At 41.3% G+C, this 27467-nt stretch overlaps 2 protein-coding genes across 4 annotated transcripts in view; one reads left to right on the top strand and one right to left on the bottom strand.

Annotated features, from left to right (window-relative positions):
• FLI1 (Fli-1 proto-oncogene, ETS transcription factor) overlaps positions 1 to 14863 on the top strand; it is a 91080-nt gene extending 76217 nt beyond the window's left edge. For all 3 annotated transcript variants that reach the window (XM_081333691.1, XM_081333690.1, XM_081333692.1), the window contains exons 6-9: positions 10400 to 10465; positions 11554 to 11616; positions 12147 to 12194; positions 12546 to 14863. In XM_081333691.1, the coding sequence (XP_081189817.1) occupies positions 10400 to 10465; positions 11554 to 11616; positions 12147 to 12194; positions 12546 to 13075 (707 nt within the window). In that variant the 3' untranslated portion in view covers positions 13076 to 14863. The remainder of the gene's footprint in view (positions 1 to 10399; positions 10466 to 11553; positions 11617 to 12146; positions 12195 to 12545) is intronic.
• An 8573-nt stretch (positions 14864 to 23436) lies between these two features.
• On the bottom strand, positions 23437 to 24555 carry KCNJ1 (potassium inwardly rectifying channel subfamily J member 1; the record flags this gene model as incomplete). The annotated part of the gene is made up of 1 exon (XM_081333613.1): positions 23437 to 24555. One exon carries the CDS (start codon positions 24553 to 24555, stop codon positions 23437 to 23439), a length of 1119 nt encoding a protein of 372 aa, XP_081189739.1.
• Between the last annotated feature and the right edge of the window lie 2912 nt (positions 24556 to 27467).

The following is a 27467-nucleotide window of genomic DNA, read 5'->3' as shown; positions in this document are numbered from 1 at the left end:
TAGATAGATAGATAGATAGATAGATAGATAGATAGATAGATAGATAGATAGATAGATAGATGATTGGATGGATGGATGGATGGATGGATGGATGGATGGATGGATGGATGGATGGACGGACGGACAAACAGATGGACAGCTGGCTGGCTGGCTGCCGGCTGGCTGATTAGACAGACAGACAGACAGGACAGGACAGGACAGGACATTCAATGATGTTGTGAAAGCAAGCTCCATGCATCCCAAAGAAAGAAGCTCGGGGGCCACTTTTGTATAGGCTGACCATTTTTGGTTAAAAGGAGCATCAAATCTCAGCCAATGAAAGAGATCTCCCTTTGGACCAGATGACATGAGGTGAGTTTATTTGACTGCTGCCAGTGGAGTTGAGGGTAGAGATAAGAAGGCACTGCGTGCAATGATGCCCCTTGGCAGGTCAGTCAATGGGGTGGGGAAGTGAGTGAAGCGAGGACCCAACGTAACATGATGCTGGTGGGGGTGGGGGTGGGGAAACAGCCGCATCTTCATGCTTCCTAGAAGGCAGTCAGCTCAGCCTCAGTTGAGGGTGCCGTCAGATTCCACCCTGCCCCTCGAGCCATCTGCTTCAGAGACAGAGAGAAACTCGTATGTGCGCAAAGCCGCCCGGGATCACTGTTGCTCGTTGCAGGTGTTGCTTTTGTTTGCAAAAGCAAGTGCCCACTTGAGCAGCCGGCTCCCTCTTGCCACTTAGAGCAGGCCCAGATTTCAGGAGCAAGGGGGGGGGGGAAAGCAAGGTAGCCGTGAAGCTGTTTGGAGTCTACCCCTGTGCAACTGCCTCTCCTGTTCATCATCAAGGGTTGTTTGAACAAAGTGAAAAGCACAGCGCTTCGGTCTGCAAGGGATAAAGCTCGCCTGAGTGCCTCCTGGAGCTGGGCAGGTGTTACCCTTCTAAATAGAAGTAGGCAAGCCAAGAGGGGGGGGAAACTCATGGGATAAAGATAATACTTCTGGCTTTGCATTGTTTTTCATGTAGTGCTCTCCAGGACAAAAGTGAATATAGCTTAGCTTCTCCTTCTCCTTCCCATTTTGAAATGTTCGGTTAAAACAATGAAAAAGATGATAAGAAAAAAGTGTGCCACACGGCCTGGCTTGCAACAGAGTGCTAAGCCTTCTCCTTTTTCTTCTCCTTGTCCCGTCTCCTCCCTCCCTCTTCCCCCCCCGCTCCCCCTTTTTCCTCTTCTTTTCCTTCCTTCCTTCCTTCCTTCCTTCCTTCCTTCCTTCCTTCCTTCCTTCCTTCCTCCCTTCGTCCCTTCCCTTCCCTTCCCATTATTAAATGCAGTAGATTACGCATTGCTGTCAAACAGTAAAATATTCCAGATTTCCACACCTCTAATAAAAAGTGATGGGAAAACGAGCTTCCTACAGAAAGTTTAATCGTAGGTTTGTTTTTTAAAAAAAAAAAGCTTTCCAATTTGCTTTCTCTCTCTTATACTCATATAAGTTTCCAATACTTGAACGAATTAGGCATTGGTATCTTCTTTCTTCCATACACACGTCAGCACCTGTATTAAATCAAAAGCAGAATACTTTTGTACTTAAAATAAGAATAACTTGGTATTCAGCTCTACAACCAAGACTTCCACAGCTTAGCAAATTAGGACCTTATATTTGCTCAAACTGCCAAGTTCCCCAATTTTCCCCAATATAGTAATTTTTCTATCCCACTTCATTATTGTTTTGCATTGTACATTTTAATGAGTTTGCAGAGAGGCCAGGGAGCTGTGGTTCTTGGACAACCTCAAAATGTAATAAAATAAAGAAAAATTCTGAGATGACAAACAGCAGGGACTGTGGAAGCCTAGGCTCCATGCAAGAGGCACGGAAAACAGGCCTCGGCTATCACTTTAGAGCAACTTTGCCCCAAATTAAGACTACCATAATATAAATAAGGTAAAGGTTCCCCCGCACATGCGTGCTAGTCGTTTCCGACTCTAGGGGCCGGTGCTCATCTCCGTTTCAAAGCCGAAGAGCCAGCGCTTGTCCGAGGACGTCTCCGTGGTCATGTGGCCGGCATAACTAGACGCCAAAGGCACACGGAACGCTGTTACCTTCCCACCGTAGTGGTCCCTATTTTTCTACTTGCATTTTTACGTGCTTTCGAACTGCTAGGTTGGCAGAAGCTGGGACAGGTAACAGGCACTCACTCTGTTACGCAGCACTTGGGATTCGACCCGCCAAACTGCCGACCTTCTGATCGACAAGCTCAGTGTCCTAACCCACTGAGCCACCACGTCCCATTAGTTAGCATTCTATTCACTAAACAGGCCAGAACCTGGCCTTAGTCCTAACAGTTGTGGTTTTACTCAGGGACATGCTTAGGAAGTCTCTGCCTTCCCTCACATTAATCTGAGTCAAAGTTCCTGCAACAGGTTCCTTTGGACTCAAGCCCAACCTCCTTGGAGATTGGCCAAGATTCCACGCCAACAAATAAATACCCTTATAGTTTTCCAGTGCAGGGCACCTTGGTCCAAATTTGCTTCATCTGTTTTGGAGACCTGGATTGTTCTAATGAGGATCATCCAGTTTTCTTTGGCCGAGAAACAATTTTCTCGTAAATGAGAGGAGACTGCTCAGGCTCTGAGTAGAATGGCTGGAGCTATCTGCTGAGTTTGTTTTAACGGGAATAAGTCTGCTTCAGTCTACAGAATTTGGCAGTTCAGTGATAGTATTGCAGATCTGGGAAGCATATCGAGATTCAGGAGGTGAGGCGTCCCATAGTACATGGCTATTGCAGGTAGGACTATGATTTAGTGTAGGGATGAGTCCATGGGATACTTTTTGAGGGTTTCTTGGTGTTCTCTGAGCTTGGTTGTTTTCTTGCAGATGTTCCATTACCCAACTAGGTAACATCATCAGCGCTAAGGAGCGGGGTTTGTTCTCAATTTAGATTGACTAGGGGTGACATGATAGCAGTCTTCCAAGATCTCAGGGGCTGCCCTAAAGAAGAGGGAGTCAAGCTATTCTCCAACACACCTGATGGCAGGACCAGAAGCAACGGATGGGAACTAATCAAGAGAGAAGCAACCTAGAACTAAGAAGGAATTTCCTGACAGTTAGAACAATTCATCAAGGGAACAACTTGCCTCTAGAAGTTGTGGATGCTTCAACACTGGACATTTTAAAGAAGAGATTGGGCAACCACTTGTCTGAAATGGTATAGAGTTTCCTGCCTGAGTTGGGGGGAGCTGGACTAGAAGACCTCCAAGGTCCCTTCCAACTCTATATTCTGTTTTATTCTGTAAACTATTGGCAGTAGATGATAGTGAATAGGCTGATTTATATTCTAGTGGCTTGCCCTGTCAATGTTGGTCTTGGAGATTCTTTAGTTGGACTGTTTACTATTAGCTTGTTTGGCAGTTAACAATAATACAAAAAAAATCCCCAAGACCACTCCCAACAACACTGATAGGACAAGCTACTAGAACAGGGGTGGGGAACCTTGGCTCTTTTATGCTGGCTCAGGAATTCTGGGAGTTAAAAGTCCACAAGTCATAAAAGAGCCAAGGTTCCCCACCCCTGCGCTAGAATATAAATGGAGAGCAAATTCCACTTCTTACTGACAACGTTAGCCTAGTTTGAGTAATGAAATGTCTGCAAGAAACCAACAAAGCTCAGAGAATTCTCACTTCAACCCCGCGCTACGAATATTCTCCTTTATCGATCTACTTTTCTTAAGGTTTGAATGCCCTCGTGAGCATTCAAGCTATGAGAAAGCTTTTGCATCACACCGAGGGGCAAAACAATAACGCTCCATTTCTTTCTCAGGTTGTTTTTTTTTTTTTGCAGGGTAGGATCTTTGCTGTTTTTGTTTTAAAATGATAAACATATTCAGGGCTTTTTTTTCCTGTAGTTTTTGCATTTCCTATCCCACCACGGCAGGAAACCTTTGCAGCCACAGCGATGCAGTTGCAGGGAGGACCCCCCCAAATGCCACCTTGCTTCAAGTTGCCCAATCTTTATCTTGTACTTTTGCAAAATCGTGTCCTACAGAAATGCAAGTTATCTAGCATTCTGGTTTGTGATTCTGGTGCTGGGTGGTGGGACGCATTGATTACCATTTCCAGCCTTTGCATTCTAAAGTTCCAAGTTGTGTCTTTTGTGCTAAGATCTTTGCTGAAAGGGACTTTTGAAGAGAAAATAGATGACTTTGTGTTCTGCATTTTCAACTGTCCCATAAAAGTGTTTTCTGCCTATCTTCCCTTGATTAGATGTGGAAGAAGATAAAGCCTTGACTGTTAGAGATTAACGAATAACGGTTTGGTTCTTATTTCTATCTTATTCCACCGACCAACGTATGAAAGGTGTAATGGATATTCCCATTTTATAGAAGGAACTTTGGCTATAAATAATGGCTGTCTTAAGACCATGCTGATGAGTTTCAACCACAGCTCCTTGAAATGTAGAAAATGGAAATGACATGCCTTTGTATTTAATTTAGGAAGGACCATTCCTAAACGCATTTGTTCATCTGAAGAAGAAGAAAAAAAAACAATAATTCCAATGATATGTTGTGTATTTAAAATTTAGGCCCTCTGATCAGGAAGAATGTCTACTGATTAAAGAACATACATGTCCTTACATGTAAGCTATTTCCAGTATGCTAATATGCATCTTAACTTTCTTCTAATAACAATATAGCCTGCCTCTATTTTATAATATTTTTGCAAGGGGGGGAAAAATCGCACACCGACTGCGGGTTTTTGTTTTTCCTTTTCCCTTTCTGCTTGTTTTTATTATGATTCTGCAGTCCAAAATGGGAGTTTGTGATTCCAGGAAAGACAGTAGCTTGCTCTTATGGATTCTTTAAAAAATGTTTTCCTTCGAAATTCCGGACTTAATGTTGTGTCTGGTTTCCTGCTGATCCTCTTCAGAAGTGGCCGTATGTTTTCTCACCCCCCCTTCCCCCCCAAAAGAGGATAATTTTTTTTTAAAAAAAAGAAAAGAAAAAAAAAGGCTCTGTTATAACAAAGATTCCTTGTCTCTGAGCTGCGGCAGGCAGGAAACCCATACTCACAAGGGGATGACAACCAGCGAGTGTTGCCCTAGGACCAGGCTCCAGTCCTTCGAATTGAACCTGACAGCATGTCTGGGCCACTTTCTAAGTCACCATTATGTTTCCTTTTTCCCTAGCAAAATAAGAGGGCTTCCCCCTTACTCCCACCTCCCACCTCTGCCTTATGGCACATGTGCAGAGTTATGAGCTGCCTCGCTTGTAAGTTTGCTCCTTCCAAAAGGTCTCAAGAGCAAGCGGAGCAGTTTCCACACAGCCATGCAGCAAACGTGTTTCCAGATGGCTGGTTTCTTTCTCCCCCATAGCAGTTGGATGCTACGGGTTGCTTGCGTTACCTACAACGCCAAGGGTCTTGTGCAGGAGTCTATCGAGACCATACATTTGCAGCAGTGGTGGGATTCAGATAGGTGAACGACCGGTTCTTTGTGTGGATGCCGCTTCCAGAAGTCCATTCTGGGCCTGGGCAACAAAAAGTAGCTACTGGTTCTGCCAAAGTGGTGCGAACCGGCTGAATCCCACCACTGATGTGCAGGCCTAAAAGGTGATGGCCAGCAGCAGTTAGTGAGCAATCTTTTGGGAACTAGGATAAAATAGATAACTTTTATTGTCACTTTTCTGCGTACGCACTGGCACCCATTAAAATGAAATTCCGATGTCCAATCCCAAAAGAAAATATATACTGAATGTATATGTATATGTATATGTATATGTATATGTATATGTATATGTATATGTATATGTATATGTATATGTATATGTATATGTATATGTATATGTATATAATTTCATTCCATACAGCATTAACCTTGTGAATTCTCAGGCTTCCTCCTTCTGTTGTATATTCAAGATGCACAGTATTTAATATTTTATTGTTATGTATATGTAGGGGTGTGGGTCTATACATGCATTGTATATAGTATGTTTTAGGTGTGTGTCATGTATGTGTTTCACTTTGAGAGCGGGCAACTAAATTTCATTTTTGATGTCTGCCATTGTGCCCACAGTAAAAAATTACAATAAAGATTATCTTATCTATCTTATCTTATATGCACACATCCATGCATATACATTCACAATAACATATACTGTATACATACACACATATATATTTCATTTCATTAACACTTAATTTCATTGCGAGTTACACAATGACAATAAAGATATTCTATAAAATCGCAGCCCATTTTTAATACATAGCGGAAAAAAGAGTCTTGAGAGTTAACAAGGTTGGTACAAAACTAGTACAGAATCTAGTTATTCTGCTCCATATACCACAAAGCCTGCTCCTAGAAGGTCACAGCTAAAAACACAATTATCACAGGAGCCGCCACAAAGATTCCAATTTCTGCTGAAGCCTTAGTAAACATCAAAAAGATGTTGAGACCCTGGAAAGAGTGCAGAGAAGAGCAACAAAGATGATTAAGGGGCCGAAGGCTAGAACATATGAAGAACAGTTGCAGGAATTGGGTATGTCTGCTATAATGAATAGAAGGACCAGGGGTGACATGACAGCAGGGTTCCAATATTTGAGAGGGAGTCAACCTATTTTTCAGAAGGCAAGACAAGAAACGATGCATGGGAATTAAACAAAGAGAGAAGCAACCTAGAACTAAGGAGAAATTTCCTAACAATGAGAACAATTAACCAACAGAGCTCCTTGTTTGCAGACGTTGTGAGTGCACCATCACTGGGGGCTTTTAAGAAGAGATTGGACAGCCCCTTGCCTGGAATGGTATAGGGTTTCCTGCCTGAGCAGGAGGTAGGACTAAAAGACCTCTAAGGTCCCTACCAACTCTGTTATTCTGTTCAGACGGAATAATAGTAACTGCCATTCAAGAACAAATCTTTTTTTTCCTTGTGACTCATAGCATAGATCTCATAGCTTAAAGCAACATTTTGCAAGGCGGGTTGAAATTTAAGGTGTCTGATAGCTTTGTCTCGCTTCCTAGGGTAGACTAGGAAGATGGAAAGCCTTCTTGGAACTGCTGAGGACCAAGTCATGAGCACAGCCTTATTCTTATTTATTTTTCCTGCAAATCAAGCAACTTAAATGAATGCCAAGTCTATGGATGGGTTTCCTTGGCTCAGATTTTCTCATTGTGTTTCAAGTGCAATTGTGCAAGAGTGAGGATGGGAGGTTTTCGGTAGTACCGCTGTACACATTGCATTCATTTGCAGTGGAGGGGAGAGATAGCAAGGAAGCAAGTTCTTGGCTCATCTGAGCAGCTATTGTTGATGTTTTTGGAAAGATGCACCAGCAAAGTGCATTTTCCAGATGTCCTTTTTTTTAAAAAAAAAAGTCCTAATCCAAAGCACAACTCCTTACAGCAGGCCACCATCATCAATCTGAACTGTATTTTAGGCAGAGTATTGTACCATTTCTATTTACGGAATCCTCTTTAATTTCATTTGGATATACATTTTAGGTGTTATTTCTTGTTCACTCACGGAGCAATGTGAATAATCATATTCCATTCCATAGTTTCCATTGGAGAAATGATAGAATTCACACCTGTTGTGAATTCCAGGGGATTCTCTCACAGATATGGCAGCAGTCTAGATGGTTTTTCAAAGGAGCTTCAAGCTGTCAATGGCTACTAAGCTTCATGGCTAATTGTTATTTTTGGAATTATAGGCAGCAGATCTTAAATATCATACATGAGGGAGCAAGCAATAATCTATCTATCCATGCTTCTCAATATCCTAAGTGCATATGTTTGACCACTGTGTCTCACTAAGGCTGGATTAGATGTGTCCTTGCAAAACCTCTGTCTATCTGTCATTATCTATCTATCTATCTATCTATCTATCTATCTATCTATCTATCTATCTATCTATCTATCTATCTATCTATCTATCATCCATCCATACACCCACCCCTCCCCCTCTCTCTCTCTCTCTCTCTCTCTCTCTCTCTCTCTCTCTCTCTCTCTCTCTCTCTCCATTCCAGGATTTCGCAACTGTGGCAATTTTAAGATGCCTGGATTTCAACTCTCAAAATTCCTCAGCTAATCATGTTGGCTTGGAAATTCTGGAGTTCTATCATCTATTCTTACATTATTGCTAACATCAGCCAGTGCCTTGGTTTCTTTTCTTCAACTTTATACTTCAAATATTACATAGCTTCCCAGATTTTACAAATGTATTATTTACATATTTACAATAATGCCATCAATTCTCAACTCATTGTAGTAGAGATTTTATGTTTTTTCTTCAAGTTCCAAGGAAATGAAACTTTTAACAAATAAAAATTAAAAAAAGCTCAGCATGTACATTGAGAAAATGAACTCCTATTCTCCTTTTTTTTAATCTGGGCATTTCATCGAAGATTTTACTCTGTATTTTGTTTAACCTTTAATAGCAGAAAAACAACATGGGATTTTTTTTTCCCCAGGGCCAAATGGAATTCACAAATACACATGGGATTTCCTGAAGATTTTCTGTCATTTTCCCAAAGGGAAGACAATAGAATCTTTTGGCTTCAATCCATTTGTGAGATTGAAATGACTTTCTTCCAAACCTCCAAATGTATCTGGAGGAGGCTTAATCTTAAACAGCACATACAATGCTATCTTTAAGCTGTCTGCTTATGGAAAATGTTGACTTTTTAAAAAAAAAAAGTTTCCTACTGAGCAAACTGTTAGTTCACCTATTTTCTTTGGGACTTATCTTCTGTAATATAAAAAATAAATTCCAGAATAGCTATTGATTTTAGAGGAAGACGCTTTGGATCTGCTGTCTAGAGCAGCGTTTCTCCACCGTGACAACTTCAATTTCCAGAATTCTGGGAAATGAAGTCCACATATTCTTAAGGTTGCTAAGGTTGAGAAATGCTGATCTGGGGATAAAAATGATGATTTTAATGGACAAATTGTGTGTGAGAGAGAGAAAGAGAGAGAGTTCTTGTTTGGATTCAATTATGTATTCAATCGTTAGTTTGGAGGTACTCAAAAACCATTGGGTCCGCATGTAGGTAAAAACATCAGGAGGAGAATCTTCATGGATCAAACCACATGTCAATCTAGAACATTCTCAAAAAAAACACCAATTATGCACTCCTAAGAAGGGCCTTTAGAAAAGCAATCAAAAATTGATTCTTTCCCTAATCCTTTAAGTCAGGTTGAAAGAACTCCCAATCAAATGACTTGCAGTATAGTTGAATCTGGTTGATATTTCTTGTAGTTGATTTTTAAAGCTCTGTTGTACTTTTTAGGTTGCGTTTGTTAGGCATGGTCTTTCTTGCATGTTGCCAAAAGTCATAATGTTTGAATTGGGTAGCTGTGTATAATATAAATAAATAAGAATGAAAACCCTCCAGGCAAGCCATAAGGACAATGGCTGTCTTGTACTTCTGTTGCTAGCAACAACTGCTGGGACACGTTATTTTTTTTTTTTGAAAGATCTGTCATCTTACCATCATACTTGGCACTGTCTCCATGATTTTGAAAAGTTGGAATAATATGCTCCATCAGCCTATTCACTATCATCTACTGCCAAGAGTTAACAGAATAAAACAGCATAACAGAGTTGGAAGGGACCTTGGAGGTCTTCTAGCCCACCCCACTTCATAGGCAGGAAGCCCTCTACCATTTCAGACAAACGGTTGTCCAGTCTCTTCTCAAAAACCTCCATTGTTGGAGCACCCACAATTGCTGGAGGCAAGTTGTTCCACTGATTAATTGTTCTAAGTGCCAGGAAATTCCTCTTTAGTTCTAAGTTGGATCTCTCCTTGATCAGTTTCCACCCACTGCTTCTTGTCGTCTAGTTTATTTATTTATTTATTTATTTTTATTCCATTTATATCCCGCCCTTCTCGGAAGACTCAGGGCGGCTTACAAGCTTAGCAGTAGCCTTCATTCTATGTATATGCCTGCTTGTTAGGGCTTTCACACACTCCCCCAAGCGACATTATTACAAAGTCAGCTTAATTGCCCCCAACAATCTGGGTCCTCATTTTACCTACCTTGGAAGGATGGAAGGCTGAGTCAACCTTGAGCCTGGTGGGATGCGAACCTGCACTAATTGCAGGCAGCTGGTGTTACTTAAGGAGGCATCAGCCCACTGCTCCACCAAGGCTCTTTATCTTCTAGTTTGTGTCACATTTGTACAAGATTCCCAAATCCATCATGAATATTTAAGTTACCTCATTCTGTATGACAGTTTTCCTCAATTTGATGCCTCCAATACCAACTACCAGAATTCTAGGCAACAACGGCGTATGAAATAGATTGCTATAGATTTTCTAACAAAAGTATAGCATTTGGCCTATAGGTTGTTCTCAGTTATTGTTAAGCATCAAATGTCATGATTTCCAATTAACCATTATTCTCTTTTGTTGTTTTTGGTTATGATTAGATAACTCCTATGATGCTGTTCGAAGATCAGGATGGGGTAATAATCTGAATTCCAGCCACAATAAAAGTGAGTCACTGTGGTACATTTGTTGCCTTGATAGGTTAATAGATGGTTTTCAGGAGAAGTTATGTTCTGAAATTGAAAACGTTATGAAGTTGGTATCAATGATTGTGTTCTCATTCTATTGCCCCACGCTAATTTAATCTTCTACACCAGGGTTTCTCAACCACAACAATTTTATGGACTTCAATTCCCAGAATTCCTCAGCCAGCATGGAATGCTGGAAGTTGAAGTTCACACATCTGAAGTTCACACATTTTCTGCCAAGGCAGAAAAACACTGGTCTACACGAGTCTTGATGGAAAAATCAAATGGCAATAGAGATCTTTCCACTGACACTTCATTCTTTTTCTGGATGTTTTGTGACTTGTCTCAAGAATGGAAAAGTTCACTAGAGATCTATAAAGAGAGTCCTGCGATCTCACTTGCCATAGTTGTTGCAGTATTTCTGTCACTTTTTCTCAACATCAGGGGTCGGGATCATCTAAGTGACCTTGAGAATTATAGACTTTGCTAACAGTATGACATGAAGCTTTGATGGTTTACCTTCCACTCTCCAACATGGAGCTGTGGTGGCGCAGTGGTTAGAATGCAGTATTGCAGGCTGACTCTGCCCACTTCCAGGAGTTCAATCCTGATTGGTTCAAGGTTGACTCAATCCTTCCATCCTTCCGAGGTCGGTAAAATGAGGACCCAGATTGTTGGGGGAAATAGGCTGACTCTGTAAACCACTCAGAGAGTGTTGTAAAGCACTATGAAGCGGTATATAAATCTAAGTGCTACTGCTAGTGCTATTGCTATTCACATATACACATTCACATAGATAGACACAGACACACAGACACTTTTTGCTGCTGCAGTTTGGACATTGGAAAGATTCCAGTTTCATATTCTATGCCAATTGAAGGATAATGTGTGTATGTGTTGGAAAACAGAGATTGTGAAAAAGCAGTAAGAGTTCAAGTGAACTTCACATCATTTTAGAATGAAGGAATATATATTGTTGAATTTAAAGGACATACGTATTATTTTGGTGTCTATTGTACCTTGCTCCTTCTTTTTCCTAACCTAATCTTTCTTCTTTGCTTTGCTAGGTCCTCCTCTAGGTGGGACACAAAATGTAAGCAAAAATGGAGAACAACAGAGACCACAGCCAGGTAATAGTGCTGGAATGTACACAATTTTACTGTTTTTAGGGGGGGGGAAGAGCACATTGCTTTGTGACCGTTATCTGAATAGAGCAGTTACCAATTCTTTCTATTAGAATTTCACTTTAGTTCAGTTCAAGGACTACCTGGTAAAACTAGCTTTAGCTGCAAAAAACTATAACCAAACAATTCTTGAGATTGGTCATTCTCAGAAATTGACTTCATGCTCCTTCATAGATCTATACGGGTTATCTCGTTCGCTAGGTTTGAGAATATTTTAAAGTATAAACTAACCACTCTACTGTTATAAGTACCACCCTTTAGATCCCAAGGTCTGGGTAGCAGATTCCCACGTTCCTAGTACAGAAAAGTTGAGGTTCATCCTTGACCCTCTCCATTCTGCTTGAGGAATAATAGCACAAATTCTGATATAGAAAATGGGAGTAACCCAATATTCAAGCTAGAAATGCATTTATGGCTAGTCTGTCTCTGTGCTGTACATTCACCAACATCTAACCTCTGTCCCTTTCTCAATTTAGATCCATATCAGATCTTAGGGCCCACCAGCAGCCGTTTAGCCAATCCAGGTAAGTCCGCCTGAATCAAACCTAGCCCACCCCATGAGATAATTCATTTATCTCACTGTCGGTATAAGGTCACTAAATGTGTAATTTTTTTTTTTTCAATAATGAAATGCATTATCATTTATTCAAAAAAGAAGGCGGTTATAAGCTATAGCAACATCATAAGTGAAACAGAAACTAAAATTTTTTTTTTAGCATTTACTTCTTTTTATTGAGCTCTGGAGCCACCACTGTGAAGGCTATGTCTCTAACATAACCAGTCTCTAACCAGTTAGACATAACTTTTTGACGTAACAGCAAGAAGAGAAGGGTATAGTTGATTCCCTCTCTCTCTCTCTCTCTCTCTTCTCATAGGGAGTGGACAGATTCAACTATGGCAATTCCTCCTTGAACTGCTGTCAGACAGTTCCAACGCGAGCTGTATCACGTGGGAAGGCACCAATGGGGAATTCAAGATGACCGACCCTGATGAAGTGGCCAGGCGCTGGGGAGAACGCAAAAGCAAACCCAACATGAATTACGACAAGTTGAGTCGAGCCCTCCGATATTACTATGACAAGAACATTATGACCAAAGTGCACGGCAAGCGATATGCTTACAAATTTGATTTTCACGGCATCGCTCAAGCACTTCAGCCTCACCCTACTGAATCGTCAATGTATAAATATCCTTCGGATCTCTCTTACATGCCTTCGTACCATGCACACCAGCAGAAAATGAACTTCGTCCCTCCCCATCCCTCCTCAATGCCTGTCACTTCCTCTAGTTTCTTTGGCGCGGCATCACCCTACTGGACTTCTCCTGCTGGAAGTATTTATCCAAATCCCAACGTACCACGCCACGCTAATTCTCACATGCCCTCCCATCTAGGCAGCTACTACTAAATGCTTTCTATCTTCGATGAACTTTCTTGTTTTGATTGGTTGTTTTCTTCCATTCCTGAAAATCTCTGGACTTTTTTTTTGATACTGTTGGGCAGAAAGCTTTTTTTAAAAAAACACCTGGATATTAATATTGTTATTTTTATTGTAATTTTTATCGGAATAAACCTTTTATTTTTCTAACTCTGCTTCTTCTGCCTCAGAAGGGCAAATGAGTTCTCCAGTGGGCCAGTATACTGCCTTTCATTTTAGTTCAAAGGCTTTTCTCATTTATAGGACCAGCTTTACATTACATTTGTGCAGTGGTTATCACTCAAGACTGTAGACAAAGCATTGTCAAGTCAAAAGCTTTTTGGAAAAAAGAAAGAAAGATCAGAACCTCTGAATCTTAGAACAGAAATGTTTGTTCCAAACTAATGGGAAATCATGGTGGGGGCGGCGTGTGTGTTTTTTTTCCAGTTTTGAGATGTGCTGAAGAAAATTCACAAATTTGAGGACCTGCTTTGCAGATATCAACTGGAATTTTTGCTTTAAGGCCAATGAAGGCTTGGGTTGTTTGCTTTTTTCACTCAACTGGAAAAAAAAGAGAATGAAATATAAATAAATATGTATATTTTAAAGCAACTAAGGGCATTGAAAGGACTGTACATTAAGTTACATGGTTTTGTCTTTAACTCTGGAAGCATAAGGCACCAGGAAAAAAAAACAGGAAGTTATAATGCATTGAGGACAGATATTCTTAAGAATGCAAAATGGAACTAATATAAAATGACAGCAACTCCACCAGCTTCAACAAAGTTTGGGGAATTGCAAATAAACATTACCGATTCACAAACGCTGTGCGTTTGTCAGTCCACTACCAAAGAGGTCAACAAAGTCAGAGGGCAACTTACTGTATAAATTATGCAAAGTTATGTTTTTAACCTAATATCTCACAGTATTAATGAAAACGAGTTGACCTCGGTCACAAAAGCTGTTTTGTGGTTGTTGTTTCTTTTACTATCGAATCCATTTTTTTAAAAAAAAATTCTTTGTACATCTTTTTAATCTGTACATTTGGGTTGCAGCTTTGTTTTGTTATTATGTTTTTTTGTTTTGCTAAAAAAATAAACTTAAAAACAAAGAAACACATGCAATGTGTATGTTGGAAAACTAATGACACCATTTGGAAACGAACTAATGGTTACATCCAGAAATTTGGAATAAAGATCTACTACAAACCTCTATTGGTTCTATACTGATTAACTGACACAGGTACCCTCAAAGAAATCTGGTTATGATCGTTGAGAAGAGGGGTCAAATTTGTATTTTGAACCCTATCCAAGTTCTGTTTTCAAACTTCTCTGGAAGAAAATAAATGCTTAATTGAACCACTTAAGTCTACAGTATAGTCATGTTACTCCAGGTAATCAAAATATCACCTTGGTTTCCTTTTCAATTAATTTAATTGATATTTATCACCTAAATTTGAGAATAAACCCAAAAATATGCAAAAGAAGGAAAAAAAATGTTGAGTAGGACGAAGCCTAAGAGAGGCTCTTAGCATTAGATGCTTTGTGGACTCTAAAATGCTCTCAGAATCTTAAATTGCAGGAAATTTCTTTGAAGATCTGCCATGATCTGTTATGGTCCATAAATAAATACACCTGACAAGGGGGGGGGGAAATAAGAGTGTTTGGGGATCCCCAACTGAGATGGGGAAGAAAATTAGTCTTTACAGCAGTCATAATTAAAATCTTCAATATGCTGATTCCACATGTAATCACAGTATGCTAAATCTTTCCCAAAGGGTTATCAAGTGGTACCTTATAATCTGGCTGTGTAATTTTAAAAAGAAGAACTAACACAATAGCAATAAAAGTTTCATAATGCTAAATACATTGTCTCAAACACTTCCTGCAATGTATAGCTGTTGATGAAAAATAAGCAAGGCATTTATAAAGCTGTTTAAAAAAAAAGTTTCCTATCGGTATTTTTCCATGGCTTTCATATTTATACAATGGATGGATGGAGATAATAGATCACAGATGACAGAGATGGAGATAGAAAGAGAGAAGATGGACGGATAGATAGATAGATGATAGATAGATAGATAGATAGATAGATAGATAGATAGATAGATAGATAGATAGATAGATAGATAGATAGATAGATAGATAGATAATAGAGGGAGGGAGGGAGGGAGGGAGGGAGGAAGGAAGGAAGGAAGGAAGGAAGGAAGGAAGGAAGGAAGGAAGGAGATAGTTGATAGAATAAATTTCAAGAGCTGCTTCCCTTAAAGTGTCCTGTTCAGCTGAAGTCTATGCTGAATTATAATGTGAAAAATAATGAACTAAATGGTTTTTTCCTTGATTAAAGTGAAGAATTCATACAGGGATTTTATTTTATGCATACGGATAAACTTCACTGGGTTTTTTCCCATGTGTAAATGCATAAAGGTATGTACAGTCTGTAAGTCTTTAACACCCCTGTCCTTGGAGGGAAGTTAGAAGATTGAAAATTACTAAGAACAAAGGGAGGAGAGCAATTCACAATAGCAAAGCTGCAAATTCCACTCTACTCCTTAACACAGGGCAGAAAGTTCCCGCAACCCATAGCTACAGTACAGCAGCCGATCAAAGGAATATGCTTGAAGCAATGCACTTTTTTTGGGGGGGGGCTTCCACTCACCCTTCCAAACACCACAGCAAGACCCTGTGGTGTTTGTAGTCTAATCTTTATGGGCTGTGGAATTGTTTTCCACTGCTGTCTCAGTTCTGGCTAGGAACATCCTAACCGTTGTGGGATTTTGAAATGTAAAGGCTGTTCTTAACGCTTCTTCCCATGAAGATAGGAGAGAACAGGAAAGGAAATATTAGATCTATCTTGTCCTCTTTAACTGCTTTGAACAATTCTGGCAGGAATGCCAACCGGATGGGGAAAACATCCAGGTTGGGCTTCTTCTTTTTGCAAGCTTTTTTTTTCCTCCTTCCTGGATGCTACTTAATTGCATTCGTGATGCTACTCGAAAAGATACAGAAGTATTTGTGACTAGAGATGGGAAACACAGTGGTTGGTTTCGTACATCATACCAAGTCAAAAGATTTCATTATGGAACAGTGCAGTGTATAAATTGCACTTATTTCTTCCTATCGGCTGAGTTCACACAATGCACTTGATTGACACCATTTTGTTTGAAAATCATGGCATGGTTTGGAAAGGATGGCTCAGCATATTGTATAAAAATTAAGGCTTTCTTAATTAATTGTAACTTAGTAGGGTATTTTTTTAAAAAAAAAATGGGCCATCCTCTGCAGAATATCCCAAGTTAATTCTCCAACCAGAAGGATCGCCTAGACCAGGGGTCTTCAAACTTGGCCCTTTTATGACTTTAGACTTCAACTCCCAGAATTCCTCAGCCAGGCACTCTGGCTGAGGAATTCTGGGAGTTGAAGTCCACAAGTCATAAAAAGGCCAAGTTTGAAGACCCTTGGTCTAGATCAGTGTTTCTCAACCTTAGCAACTTTGAGATGTGTGGACTTCAATTCCCAGAATTCCCCAGCCAGCTGAAAGTAGCCAGGGTTGCATAAACACTGTTCTAGGTCAATGTGGTTGAAGAAACTCAAACAATAACAAATACCTTCCACGCATACTCAGTTCATGGATGCCTCTCTATGGTCCCCAGCTCTTGATTTCTTCTTCCTATTTATTCCATCTTAGACTCAATTCTATGCCTTCTTCTTGCTATAGAACCACTGCATAGCTTTGAGCAGATCTTCCTTTTGTCTGCAATTCTTCCACCTGTAGTAGCAATAGAAAAGTTTACCCTGCATCCAACGGGCCTAGGACAGATGACAACCAGACAGACATTATAAACTTGTGCTGTTACTAGCAAAGTTGGAAAATTGGTGTAATTGATTTCTGACTGTAGAGGAAAGTTTTCTCAAGTTAGAAAGGTGGGATTTTTTTTTTAGGGGTTGTACTATCTGGCCTCTTCTTCATCTTTCTCCTCTTTCCTGAACTGCTGATCCTTGAAGTGGAATGATAGCGAGAGAGAGAGAGAGAGAGAGAGAGAGAGAGAGAGAGAGAGAGAGAGAGAGAGAGAGAGAGAGAGAGAGAGAGAGAGAGAGAGAGAGAGAGAGAGAGAGAGAGAGAGAGAGAGAGAGAGAGAAGAGTGAGAAAGAGAAAGAAGAGAGAAAGAGTGAGTGAATGACAAATAGAAAGGAGAGAGTGAGAGAGAAAGAGAGAGAGGAGAGAGAAGAGAGAGAGAGAAGAGTGAGAAGAAAGAGAGAGAGGAGAGGAGAGAAAGAGTGAGAAAGAAGAGAGAGAAGAGAAAGATTGAGTGAGAGAAAAATAGAAAGAAGAGAAAGAGTGAGAGAGGGAGATAAGAGTGAGAAGAAAGTGAGAGAGAGAGAGGAGAGAGAAGAGAGAAAGAGTGAGAAAGAAGAGAGAGAGAGAGAGAGAGAGAGAGAGAAAGGAGAGAGAGAGAGAGAGAGAGAGAGAGAGAGAAAGGAGAGAGAGAGAGAGAGAGAGAGAGAGAGAAAGGAGAGAGAGAGAGAGAGAGAGAGAGAGAGAGAGAGAGAGAGAGAGAGAGAGAGAGAGAGAGAGAGAGAGAACCGGTGGTGTGGAAATGCTCTCAACCACTCTCTCAGAATAGAATGAATGGGCTATCATTTTTCCCCAGCTTCGGGGATGTTTATTTGTATTATCAAAATAGTAGCTTATGTCCTTGTTTCTTTAGCAGACAGAGGGAGAAGAGTGCCTGATTGGTTCTTTCTAGTTTGCAGCCGTTCTACATTTGAGATAGTCCACTTTTTTGAAACAAAGAGAAGCTTTCTTGAAAACAGGAATGGTCTAGTATTCCTCTTGCAGACACACGGAATGCTATTAGTTTGTCTCCTAAAAGAAAGTAAAACTCCCTCTGGTGGCCAATTCATCATGGAAACAAACCTATTAACATTCTTTCTTTTACCCAAGAGCGCCCCCATGTGGTCATTTGAAAACAAATGATTTCTATATCTTTAAACGTTATTTCTTGAGTTCCCCTCTATTCAACTCCATTGTGGTCTCTTTCATTTACCTTTGTATTGTCTCTCCCTTCACTAAATCTTGAGGGAAACAGTTCAACAATAGGTGAGGTTGTGGAGCTGAAGAGTTCCTATAGAAGTAAATGTAATAATCACAAGTAAAAAAAAATTAAGCCATCTCTTTCTTTCACTTGCAAGATCCCCATATCTTTCTGTGCTTTGCATGCATCAAGTCTTTAAGATCTGCAGTTCAAAGTCTTGTGGAGGTTTGGTTTGGAGAGAACTTCATCTGAAACCTTGAAAGTTGGGAAGCCAGCAAGATAAATCAGAATATACAAGCTTGTCTCAGAATAAATCAGTAAAGGTTTTGTAGTAACCTGTAGCGAAAGGAAAAGTAAGAACAATTGTGACATGCTGACCTGAGGTAAATTATTGATTTCTTAACTTCAGTCAAATGGGTATACTATTTGGTTGCTTCTTTTGAAGGTTGGCTTAGAGCGACCACATTGGTTCAACAGCCTCTTGACTTTTGACACTTCCATTAAATTTCAAGATTGGTATGGGAAATCCACACTCCTCCCTTCCCAGTAGGATTGGGAGGAGGAGGAGGAGGAGGAGGAGGAGGAGGAGGAGAAGAAGAAGAAGAAGAAGAAGAAGAAGAAGAAGAAGAAGAAGAAGAAGAAGAAGAAGAAGAAGAAGAAGAAGAAGAAGAAGAAGAAGAAGAAGAAGAAGAAGAAGAAGAAGCAGCAGCTAGAGGGAGTGGGGTGGAGGAGGAGCAGGGGGAGGAGGAGGAGGAGGAGGAGGAGGAGGAGAGGAGGAGGAGGACCTTTCTCTTTACTTCCTTAAAATAAAATATCGATTTTTCCCTGAATTCTTTTAAATACTAAACTTTATTTGAGATTAATCCCCTCTGTGTAGGGGGGGCAGTATTACTGCCCCCTCCTTCCCAAAGCAATACTCTAGCCAAAAGGAAGGATGAAGCAGTTGCTTGCAACTGCATGGTTGCCTGTTTCAGAAGATTACATTTATTCCTGTCCTCCTAACTGAACTTTTGCTTCGTGGCTTTGGGTGTCAAGCCCAGAAATAGATTTTCTACAGGACCTTTTCTAAATGGATCCTGCATTTCCTTGATAGCTTTTCTGCCCTGAGTGGGGACTGGTATCTTTCTGCTCAGAAACAGCCTCCACTCTACAAAAAAGAAGCTCCATTCATAGTTCTTGAGATGTTGAATTTCTCGGTAAAGGCTTATCTTCCCCCATCCTGGTCCACCAAGATCATCTTTGGATTGACAGGCACTTCCTGCTATGGCAATCAGTAGAAACTCCATGGAAATATCCTGGGTTTATTCTTAGATCTCAAGTTAGCTCTTGGGGTTTCTAATCAGCTCAAAGCAGTACTGCATCGTTACGAGTCAAGTGACTAAAATAAGACAGGCATGAAGTGGACAGCCAAAGTTCACAGCTTGGCATATGAAGAAGTGTATTTCCAGCCATGGTGCCTTAACTGGGTGGACAGGGGAGGAAAGTATCTAAATCTCACCAATTAAGGAAAAAGTTGAGTGTAGTTTCTGAAAGTTGAAATACCAGAAGAAGACTGGGAAAGCCAACAGCCTGCACCTGTCTTCACAGCGAATGAACCCAAGGCAGAAAACATCCTGAAGCCAAGAAGGCCCCATACACATTTGCACGTCTCAAACGTGTCCCCGAGGACATGGGTAAACCTCCAAATGGCTTCAAGGACTCTCTAAAACAGCAGTCTTCAAACTTGGCCCTTTTATGACTTGTGGACTTCAACTCCCAGAATTCCTCAGCCAGAGTGCCTGGCTGAGGAATTCTGGGAGTTGAATTCCACAAGTCATAAAAGGGCCATGTTTGAAGAACCCTGCTTTAAAAGAAGGCAAATGACCAGCTGTCTGCAAGGAGTATAAATCCTTCCATTCCCCACCATCCAGTCAGAGCTGAAGAAGCTTCTTGGATAAGAAGCGAAATGTCTTCAGAGAAAAACAAAAAAGTCCAGTTGCCTCCTGAAAAAAGCACCTTTGGGACAATCACAATCTGGATGACTGAGAATCTCCATAGACAAGACAGGAAAAGATATTTCAGTGGCTAAAGACTCACAATCTACTATAATCTTAAGTAACACCAGCTGCCTGCAATTAGTGCAGGTTCGCATCCCACCAGGCTCAAGGTTGACTCAGCCTTCCATCCTTCCGAGGTAGATAAAATGAGGACCCAGATTGTGGGGGGCAATTAAGCTGACTTTGTAATAATGCCGCTGGGGGGGGGGGCGAAAGCCCTAATAAGCAGGCATATACATAGAATGAAGGCTATTGCTAAGCACATTGGTTTGTGCTTAAATTGTAAGCCGCCCTGAGTCTTCGGAGAAGGGCGGGATATAAATGGGATTAAAATAAAAATAAAATAAATAAAATAATCTGTGCAAGAAATTCTTATCACTTAACCTCTAAATGTTTGCAATAAATCCTCATAATCCATTATAATTTATCCAGGAAATAATCGCCATTTGTTATAATTGCCAAAATTATCACAGGGAATCATATTTTATTAAAATTACCCAAATTGTAATGTATTATAATTTTATTCCCAAATTAATATACTTTGTCCAGGAAATTATTACAGTTTAGTGAGGAAATTACCATAATTTAGATAAATTAGAGTTGGGGTTAGAATAAATTATGGTTTGGGCCTGAAGAGGGCAGTCTCTGCCAGGAAACTCTCTAGTTGATCCTTGCAAGAAGAGACTAATTTTGTCAGCCTGCAAATATTCTTTGCAATATTTTCAAGCTGCTTTTCTTGTTCAGTGGTTTGTTGTTGTTGTTAGTTGCGAAGTCGTGTCCGACCCATCGCGACCCTATGGACAATGTTCCTCCAGGTGGTGCTAGCAGTTAAATATTGAAACTAGCAATAACCATTGATAAATGGCACAGAACAACTCTTTTAGAGATATTAGCCAAGAGTGTGGAGATCAGACAAAGCCTGGACAATTTCACAATCCCAACTGACTCCATTTGGAAAGAGACGTTCATGTTCACAGAGAGAAATTGTTTAAATTGTGCATCCCACTTGATTCTGCACTTTAGTTTGATGGGCTGATTTCTTTTAGAAATCCTATTTGGTTTGTAGATTCACTTGAACTGCCCTTAAATTGTAGGTGGAAACTGTGTATTTGGATACCTGGAATATTTTCCATGAGGCATGAAAAATGGAGGAACACGTGCCCCCTATCTAGTTGCTATACATATTAAACCTACAATTCAATCTTGCAAGGTGGTATTATAAACAAGTATGAAATATTAACCACTAACCTCTCTTTTGATGGAGTTTATTAAATTGCTGTATACCCATCACTCTTCCTGTCTTGGTCTGGGAGTGGAGAAATTGTGTTATTTTTATTTGCAGATTACTTGCAAAACCTGTGCATTTCTGTGTGTGTGTGTAGATGAGAGAGAGAGAGAGAGAGAGAGAGAGATGGATAGAGATAATAGATGATAGATAGATAGATAGATAGATAGATAGATAGATAGATAGATAGATAGATAGATAGATAGAGAAAAGTCAGTTAAAATTTCTTCTTGTTCAATCCTCTTTTAAAGGGTTTAACTGGCATTTACGAGTCTAATCGGTAAGGCTGCAGCAAACACCCACAGGAGACAAAACGAATGCTGCCTTTCCAGTTGTTTTGCAACATGTGGATTAAATACGCAAAACTAAAGTCAGTAGCAGAGATCAGGTTGCAGCCTGGGAGCTCCTGACTTCCTTCTGAACATTTGCATCCTGTTCACTTCCCACACTTCTTTGAATACACCTGTCTCTCTGTTTTCTACATCCTGACCAAATCTCAGAAGGCCAAATCTATCAGTCACCTCGTGGGAGGAAGGGAAAAACAGATTACAGGACATTATATAGAAGAAGAGAGAGACAGTCCGGTGTAGTAGTTAAAGCACCCAGATACTGGGAGGCTGTGAATTCTGGCTTGGACTTTGGCAAGCCCCACCCCCACCCCACCCCTCTCTCTCTTTCTTCTGTCTCTGTTGTGTTGTGAGTTCAGGAACGCAGGAAGGACGCCAGACCGAGGAGTACAGCGAGCAGCTCTTTATGGTGGGTGAAAACTGTACTGGGGGAAATAGGACTACCTGTACCTTTATATACCTGGCCAGGTACGCTCTCAGCCAATCAGTTCAAACCTTAGTTTCCTGCTGAAAGCTAACCGGCCACAGCAGTTTCGGTACAGCACCACCTGGTGGTATCGGCTATGCTGCAGCTTCAGCAGTTTTGGTACAGCGCCACCTGGTGGTATCAGCTATGCTGCGGCTTAATGTAACTCTTAAAAGCCCCATATATAACAGTCTCTTCTTTCTCTCTTCTCTCTCTTTCCTGCCCTAGGAAGTGGGCAATGGAAAGTGGTTACTGAAATCTTGCTAAGAAAAATATAAGAACTTGTCCAGGCATCCAGGCATATACTAGGAATTGACCCTGATTTGAAGGGAGGAGGAGGAGGAGGAGGAGGAGGAGGAGGAGGAGGAGGAGGAGGAGGAGGAGGAGGAAAAGGAGGAGGAGGAGGAGGAGGATCAGAGCCAGTCTTACAATTATCATTGTTGAGTCACTTGTCTCACCGACAAGGACCCAAATCCTTTAAGCTCATTTTACCAGAAATACAAGTAAACCATATTTTAATCCTAGGTTCCCCTTTCCTGTAGCCTCTGCTTTCTCCTGTTTAATATGGGGCACTTGAAATTCTGTATGTTTGTATCATAAAGTAAAATCTTACTTGAATTTCTCTTGGTGATTTCAAGGAGACAGCCGTGTAGTTTTATTAATTTGCTATTGCCATCCTCTTCGGATTTTTTTTTAACTTCTTAATCTAACCCAGAACATTTCTTGTCATTTCACAGCCAAGAACTAACCAAGTCTAGAGCTGCTTTCCATTTTTTAAAAATTAGTCAAAATTGGCTAAGATCCACTGTGACTGCATCCTGAATATAGTTTTCCACATAAGGAAACATTTACGTTTACGCAGTAGTGCTGTCATGATAATTATTTAATTCTGAATTCACTTATTTATCCAGCAGCCAACAATAAATTTTCCACTTTCTCCCCATTACTCAAGACATAGAATCTTTTCCTCGGTAATAAATATTACAGCGTAAGTCCTATCGACACATTATATGATATTTGGGGAATTGCTACTTCGTAGTCTTTTCTGATTGGATTACGATTGCTATGATCAACAAACAAACCAGTTCATTTTTTTTCCCCAAACAGAAAATAACTAGGTATTCTTGGCACTTCCCAGGCACATCAAAAAGTAAGCACACGCGAGTCCCAGAGGACAACAAAGTCACATTTTTGTCTCACTGGATTCACTAACTTCGTGGGACACAAAGGCGGGATTGTCATATCCCATCTTTGCCTTGGCTTTAGCATCCTTTTCATTGTAGAAGCAAAAGGCACAATGTGGTGTTTCCACTTCTACCGTTTTGCTGAAGTTGTGAAAGTCCACCCTGTATTTCCCTTCTTTGGTCTTAGAAACAATGGGGGCAAAACGATAGCCCCACAGGACCTCTTCGGCAATGTAAGACGTCCGGACTTGGCAAGTTGCACTGGTGGATTCTACGGTCCCGTCTAGAAACACCACCAGCTCAAAGTCATGTTGAAGGAGAGTGTCCGCTGACATGTGGAAGAAGGGACTGTGCTTGTCAATGACGTGGTAAATTGTCAAGGGGGAGATGAAGAAGAGGTTCTCGTTGCCAGCATCCACCATGAAATTGATGTTGACTTGATCCAAGATGATCGTCTCCCCTTCCGGGGTGATGGTGGTTTTCAAGAGTTTGCCATAGATATGACTTCCAATCAGCAGGCTTTTCCTGAGGTTGGCCACCCGGATGAGAAGACACAGTTTCCCACCTCGTTTACTAATCACAGCATTTTTGCTAAAGGTGATCGTTTTTGCTCTCTTTTTAGGTCTGGAGATTTTGGCCAAAATGGCCCCACACATGAAGGAGTTGATGATAACTCCTAGGATAGATTGGAAGATGAGAAGAAAAATAGCCGTGGCGCACTGTTCCGTAACACACCTGAACCCATAGCCAATCGTGACCTGGGTCTCCAGGGAGAAGAGGAAAGCTGAGGTCAAGCCATTGATATTATCTACACAGGGTGTGTGGTTTGTCGAAGGGCTGAACTCTGGCAGATCTTTATGGATATAGGCCACCATATACCAAAGAAGACCGAAAAGGAACCAGCTGCCCAAGAAAGCTGAAATAAAGATGGTCATTTTGTACCTCCACCTGAGATCCAGGATGGTGGTCCAGATGTCGATCAAGCAAATAAATCTTGACTGTTCTTCAACATTCCCAAATTCTATGTTACACCTTCCATCTTTGGACACCAGACGTGACCTTCGTCTCTTGCATTCAGTCCAGTGTTGTGTGAAATGTTTCTGGAAGTATTCAAACATTCCCAGCAGTCACTCTGGATTAAAGGAGAAACAGGAGAATTATTGCAATTTCTGGTAAGCATTTTTTTTTCTTAGTGAATTTATCCGTGTGGAAAAGATTCCAGGCGACTCTGAGTTAGGGGACAGCCTAAGGATGCATTCCAAAGTGGTACTTAACCCTGGTAGGTAAAACTAATGGCTTAAATTTTACCACATGACTGTTCTTCAGAGCAGCTAGCCATGTATTTTCTCCACTTTCGTGCCGGAACCAATAAAAGTTACAAGAAGCTCTTACAGTAGCACAGTTACCACTAGCGAGTTGATAAGTACTTCGTTTGTGATTGCTCAGTGTAGATTTGACCGCAGTGACTGTGTGTAAATGCATGAATTAACTCTGCAGAAAAGAAAAAAAAAACCGCTCGCGGCATGAGAAATGACAGAGAAATTTAACCTGTGGTGCATTATGACCTATTTCGGGATGCAAAATGTCACGGGATGGTGGGCCAAGGGCCAAGGGAGGAATGCAGATGTACAGATCAGGGCTCAGTGACGCTGCCATCATGCTGGAGCTTTCTGCAAATGTTCTGCTTAGAGCTTTGTGACTCAAGCAAGTGATAAGCCCAAACCCTGTCAGGGTTCTGCTTTAGAGACATATGGGGAAGGTTTGGAATGTTTGGAACAACCATGGACTTTGAAACCACAAAACATGACATTGTCACGAGGGCATGAAAACAGAACTGGAGGTCTCTTCTCCAAGTTGAAGGCACCAAGTATCCCCTGCCATTTGAAGAAATGCAGCATCCACATGTGTTACTCTTGAAGGTGACCCCAAGCCCATGGTTCCTTTGGGGCTGAACATTCCTCCAGCAAGCCCTCTGGAACGTTGTCCTACCTGGACGTAGAAGATGAAACCTATTTCTTTTCTCACACACAATGCTATAAGTCATGGTGCAGAGCAAGAAACTGCTTTTTAGGGGCTGGGGAGACAGAGGTCCGCCTTATGTCTTCCTACGGTTTGGAAGACCTTGATTATGAGAGTGGCATGCAGCATTCAGACACACACACACACACACACCACAGCGCCCAAGACATACGATCCTGGAGCGCTTCCATTCACAAGGAGGGAATAGTGTTGTTGCCTAGGCAATACAGGAAAGGAATCTCTTCCATTTGCCACTCACCACAAAGGACAAATTAGGTTGCTTTTATTCAGAACATATTTCTATTTTGCCTGGGTTTTAATTTTCGTTGGTATTGGATTAGGGGTAAAAAAAAAACACCACCAACTACCAGAACTTGTTTTTTGCAGAAGAAAAGAATATACAATTGCAAAACAGGGCAGCTATCCAGGTACATTTACTGCAACATTTCTAATAAAAACAAGAAATTTGTTCAAAACTCTTCACTTGCTTGTTTTATTTTTTCCCCTTTTTGATGCCTACCAGTCAGTGTTGACTCCTGGTGACTGCCAGGACAAATCCCCGCAGTTTTCTTGGTGTGAGAAGTGCTTCGCCCTTGCTTTCTTCTTCCTAGGGTTGAGAGAGAAGGACTTGCCCAAGGTCAACTCAGCTGGCTTCATGTCCAAGGCAGGCCTAATCTCCCGGTTTCTAGCTTGGTGTCTTCTCCACTATCCCAAACTGGCTCTCACTTGTATTAGTAAAGGTAAAGGTTCCTCTGCACGTGCGTGCTACTCATTTCCGACTCTAGGGGCCGGTGCTCATCTCCGTTTCAAAGCCGAAGAGCCAGCGCTTGTCTGAGGACGTCTCCGTGGTCATGTGGCCGGCATGACTAGACGCCAAAGGCGCACGGAATGCTGTTACCTTCCCACCGGAGTGGTCCCTATTTTTCTACTTGCATTTTGACGTGCTTTCGAACTGCTAGGTTGGCAGAAGCTGGGACGAGTAACAGGCGCTCACTCTGTTACGCGGCACTCGGGGTTCGACCCGCCAAACTGCCAACCGTCTGATCGACAAGCTCAGCGTCCCAACCCACTGAGCTACCGCGTCCCTCTCACTTGTATTATCAGGATACAATTTTTTTTTCTTCAGGCAAACCACATCCATCAGGATGGTTGCCTTCCAGTTTTTCAGGGGTGGTATTGAGAAAGAGTAGCTTGCTTAAGCCTGTTGAGTGGGGGTCATGGTGAAAGAACAACTCAGGATTCCCAGAGGCAAGTTCAGTATCTTGACCACATGATATGCATGTGAGGCAAGCCTGGGAATTGTTGGTCACCTCATTCATTCATTCATTCATTCATTCATTCATTCATTCATTCGTATTTACAATGATCAAACACTCTCAAAGACTCTGGGCAGTTATACATACTAAGCAGTGGTAGAATTCAAATAGGTGAACAACCAGTTCCCTGTGTGGATTCCCCTTCTGGAAGTCCATTCTGGGCCTGGGCAACAAAAAAATTGGCTACTGGTTCTGCCGAAGTGGTACAAACTGGCTGAATCCCACCACTGATATTCAGGTTCTACTACTGCATCAAGAGCCCACTCTCAGCTATTCCCTTATAACTCTAAACTGCTAACTTTATCTCAAATTTTGGACTGGAGGCAACGGGGAGAAGGATAGGAGACTGGCATCTCCCAGTGTTTAGGAGAGGACGGCTTCAGCGTTCCTACTTCAGAGATTCCTGTTGGAAGGCCATGGCAGAGATGATCCTACACTAAGATGATCTTAGACCATCCGCAAATTCAACAAACAGTGGTTAAAGTATTGTGCCAGAACCCTTGTAAAAGGGAAGGAAGGAAGGAAGGAAGGAAGGAAGGAAGGAAGGAAGGAGGGAAGGAGGGAGGGAGGGAGAAGGGAGGGGAGAGAAACAGTGACTTCCATTTATAATCTCTAGAAGATGTATTGTGGGTAGTGATTTGATGCCCTCCCTCCCCTTTCGCTTAACAACTTGCAGAAATGGGGTAGTGAAATAT

Source organism: Vipera berus, assembly GCF_964194415.1.
Source record: "Vipera berus genome assembly, chromosome: 8".
In the NCBI taxonomy this organism is placed as follows: Eukaryota; Metazoa; Chordata; class Lepidosauria; order Squamata; family Viperidae; genus Vipera; species Vipera berus.
The sequence above is the reverse complement of the archived record's forward strand: the minus strand, read 5'-3'. Positions and strand labels throughout refer to the sequence as shown.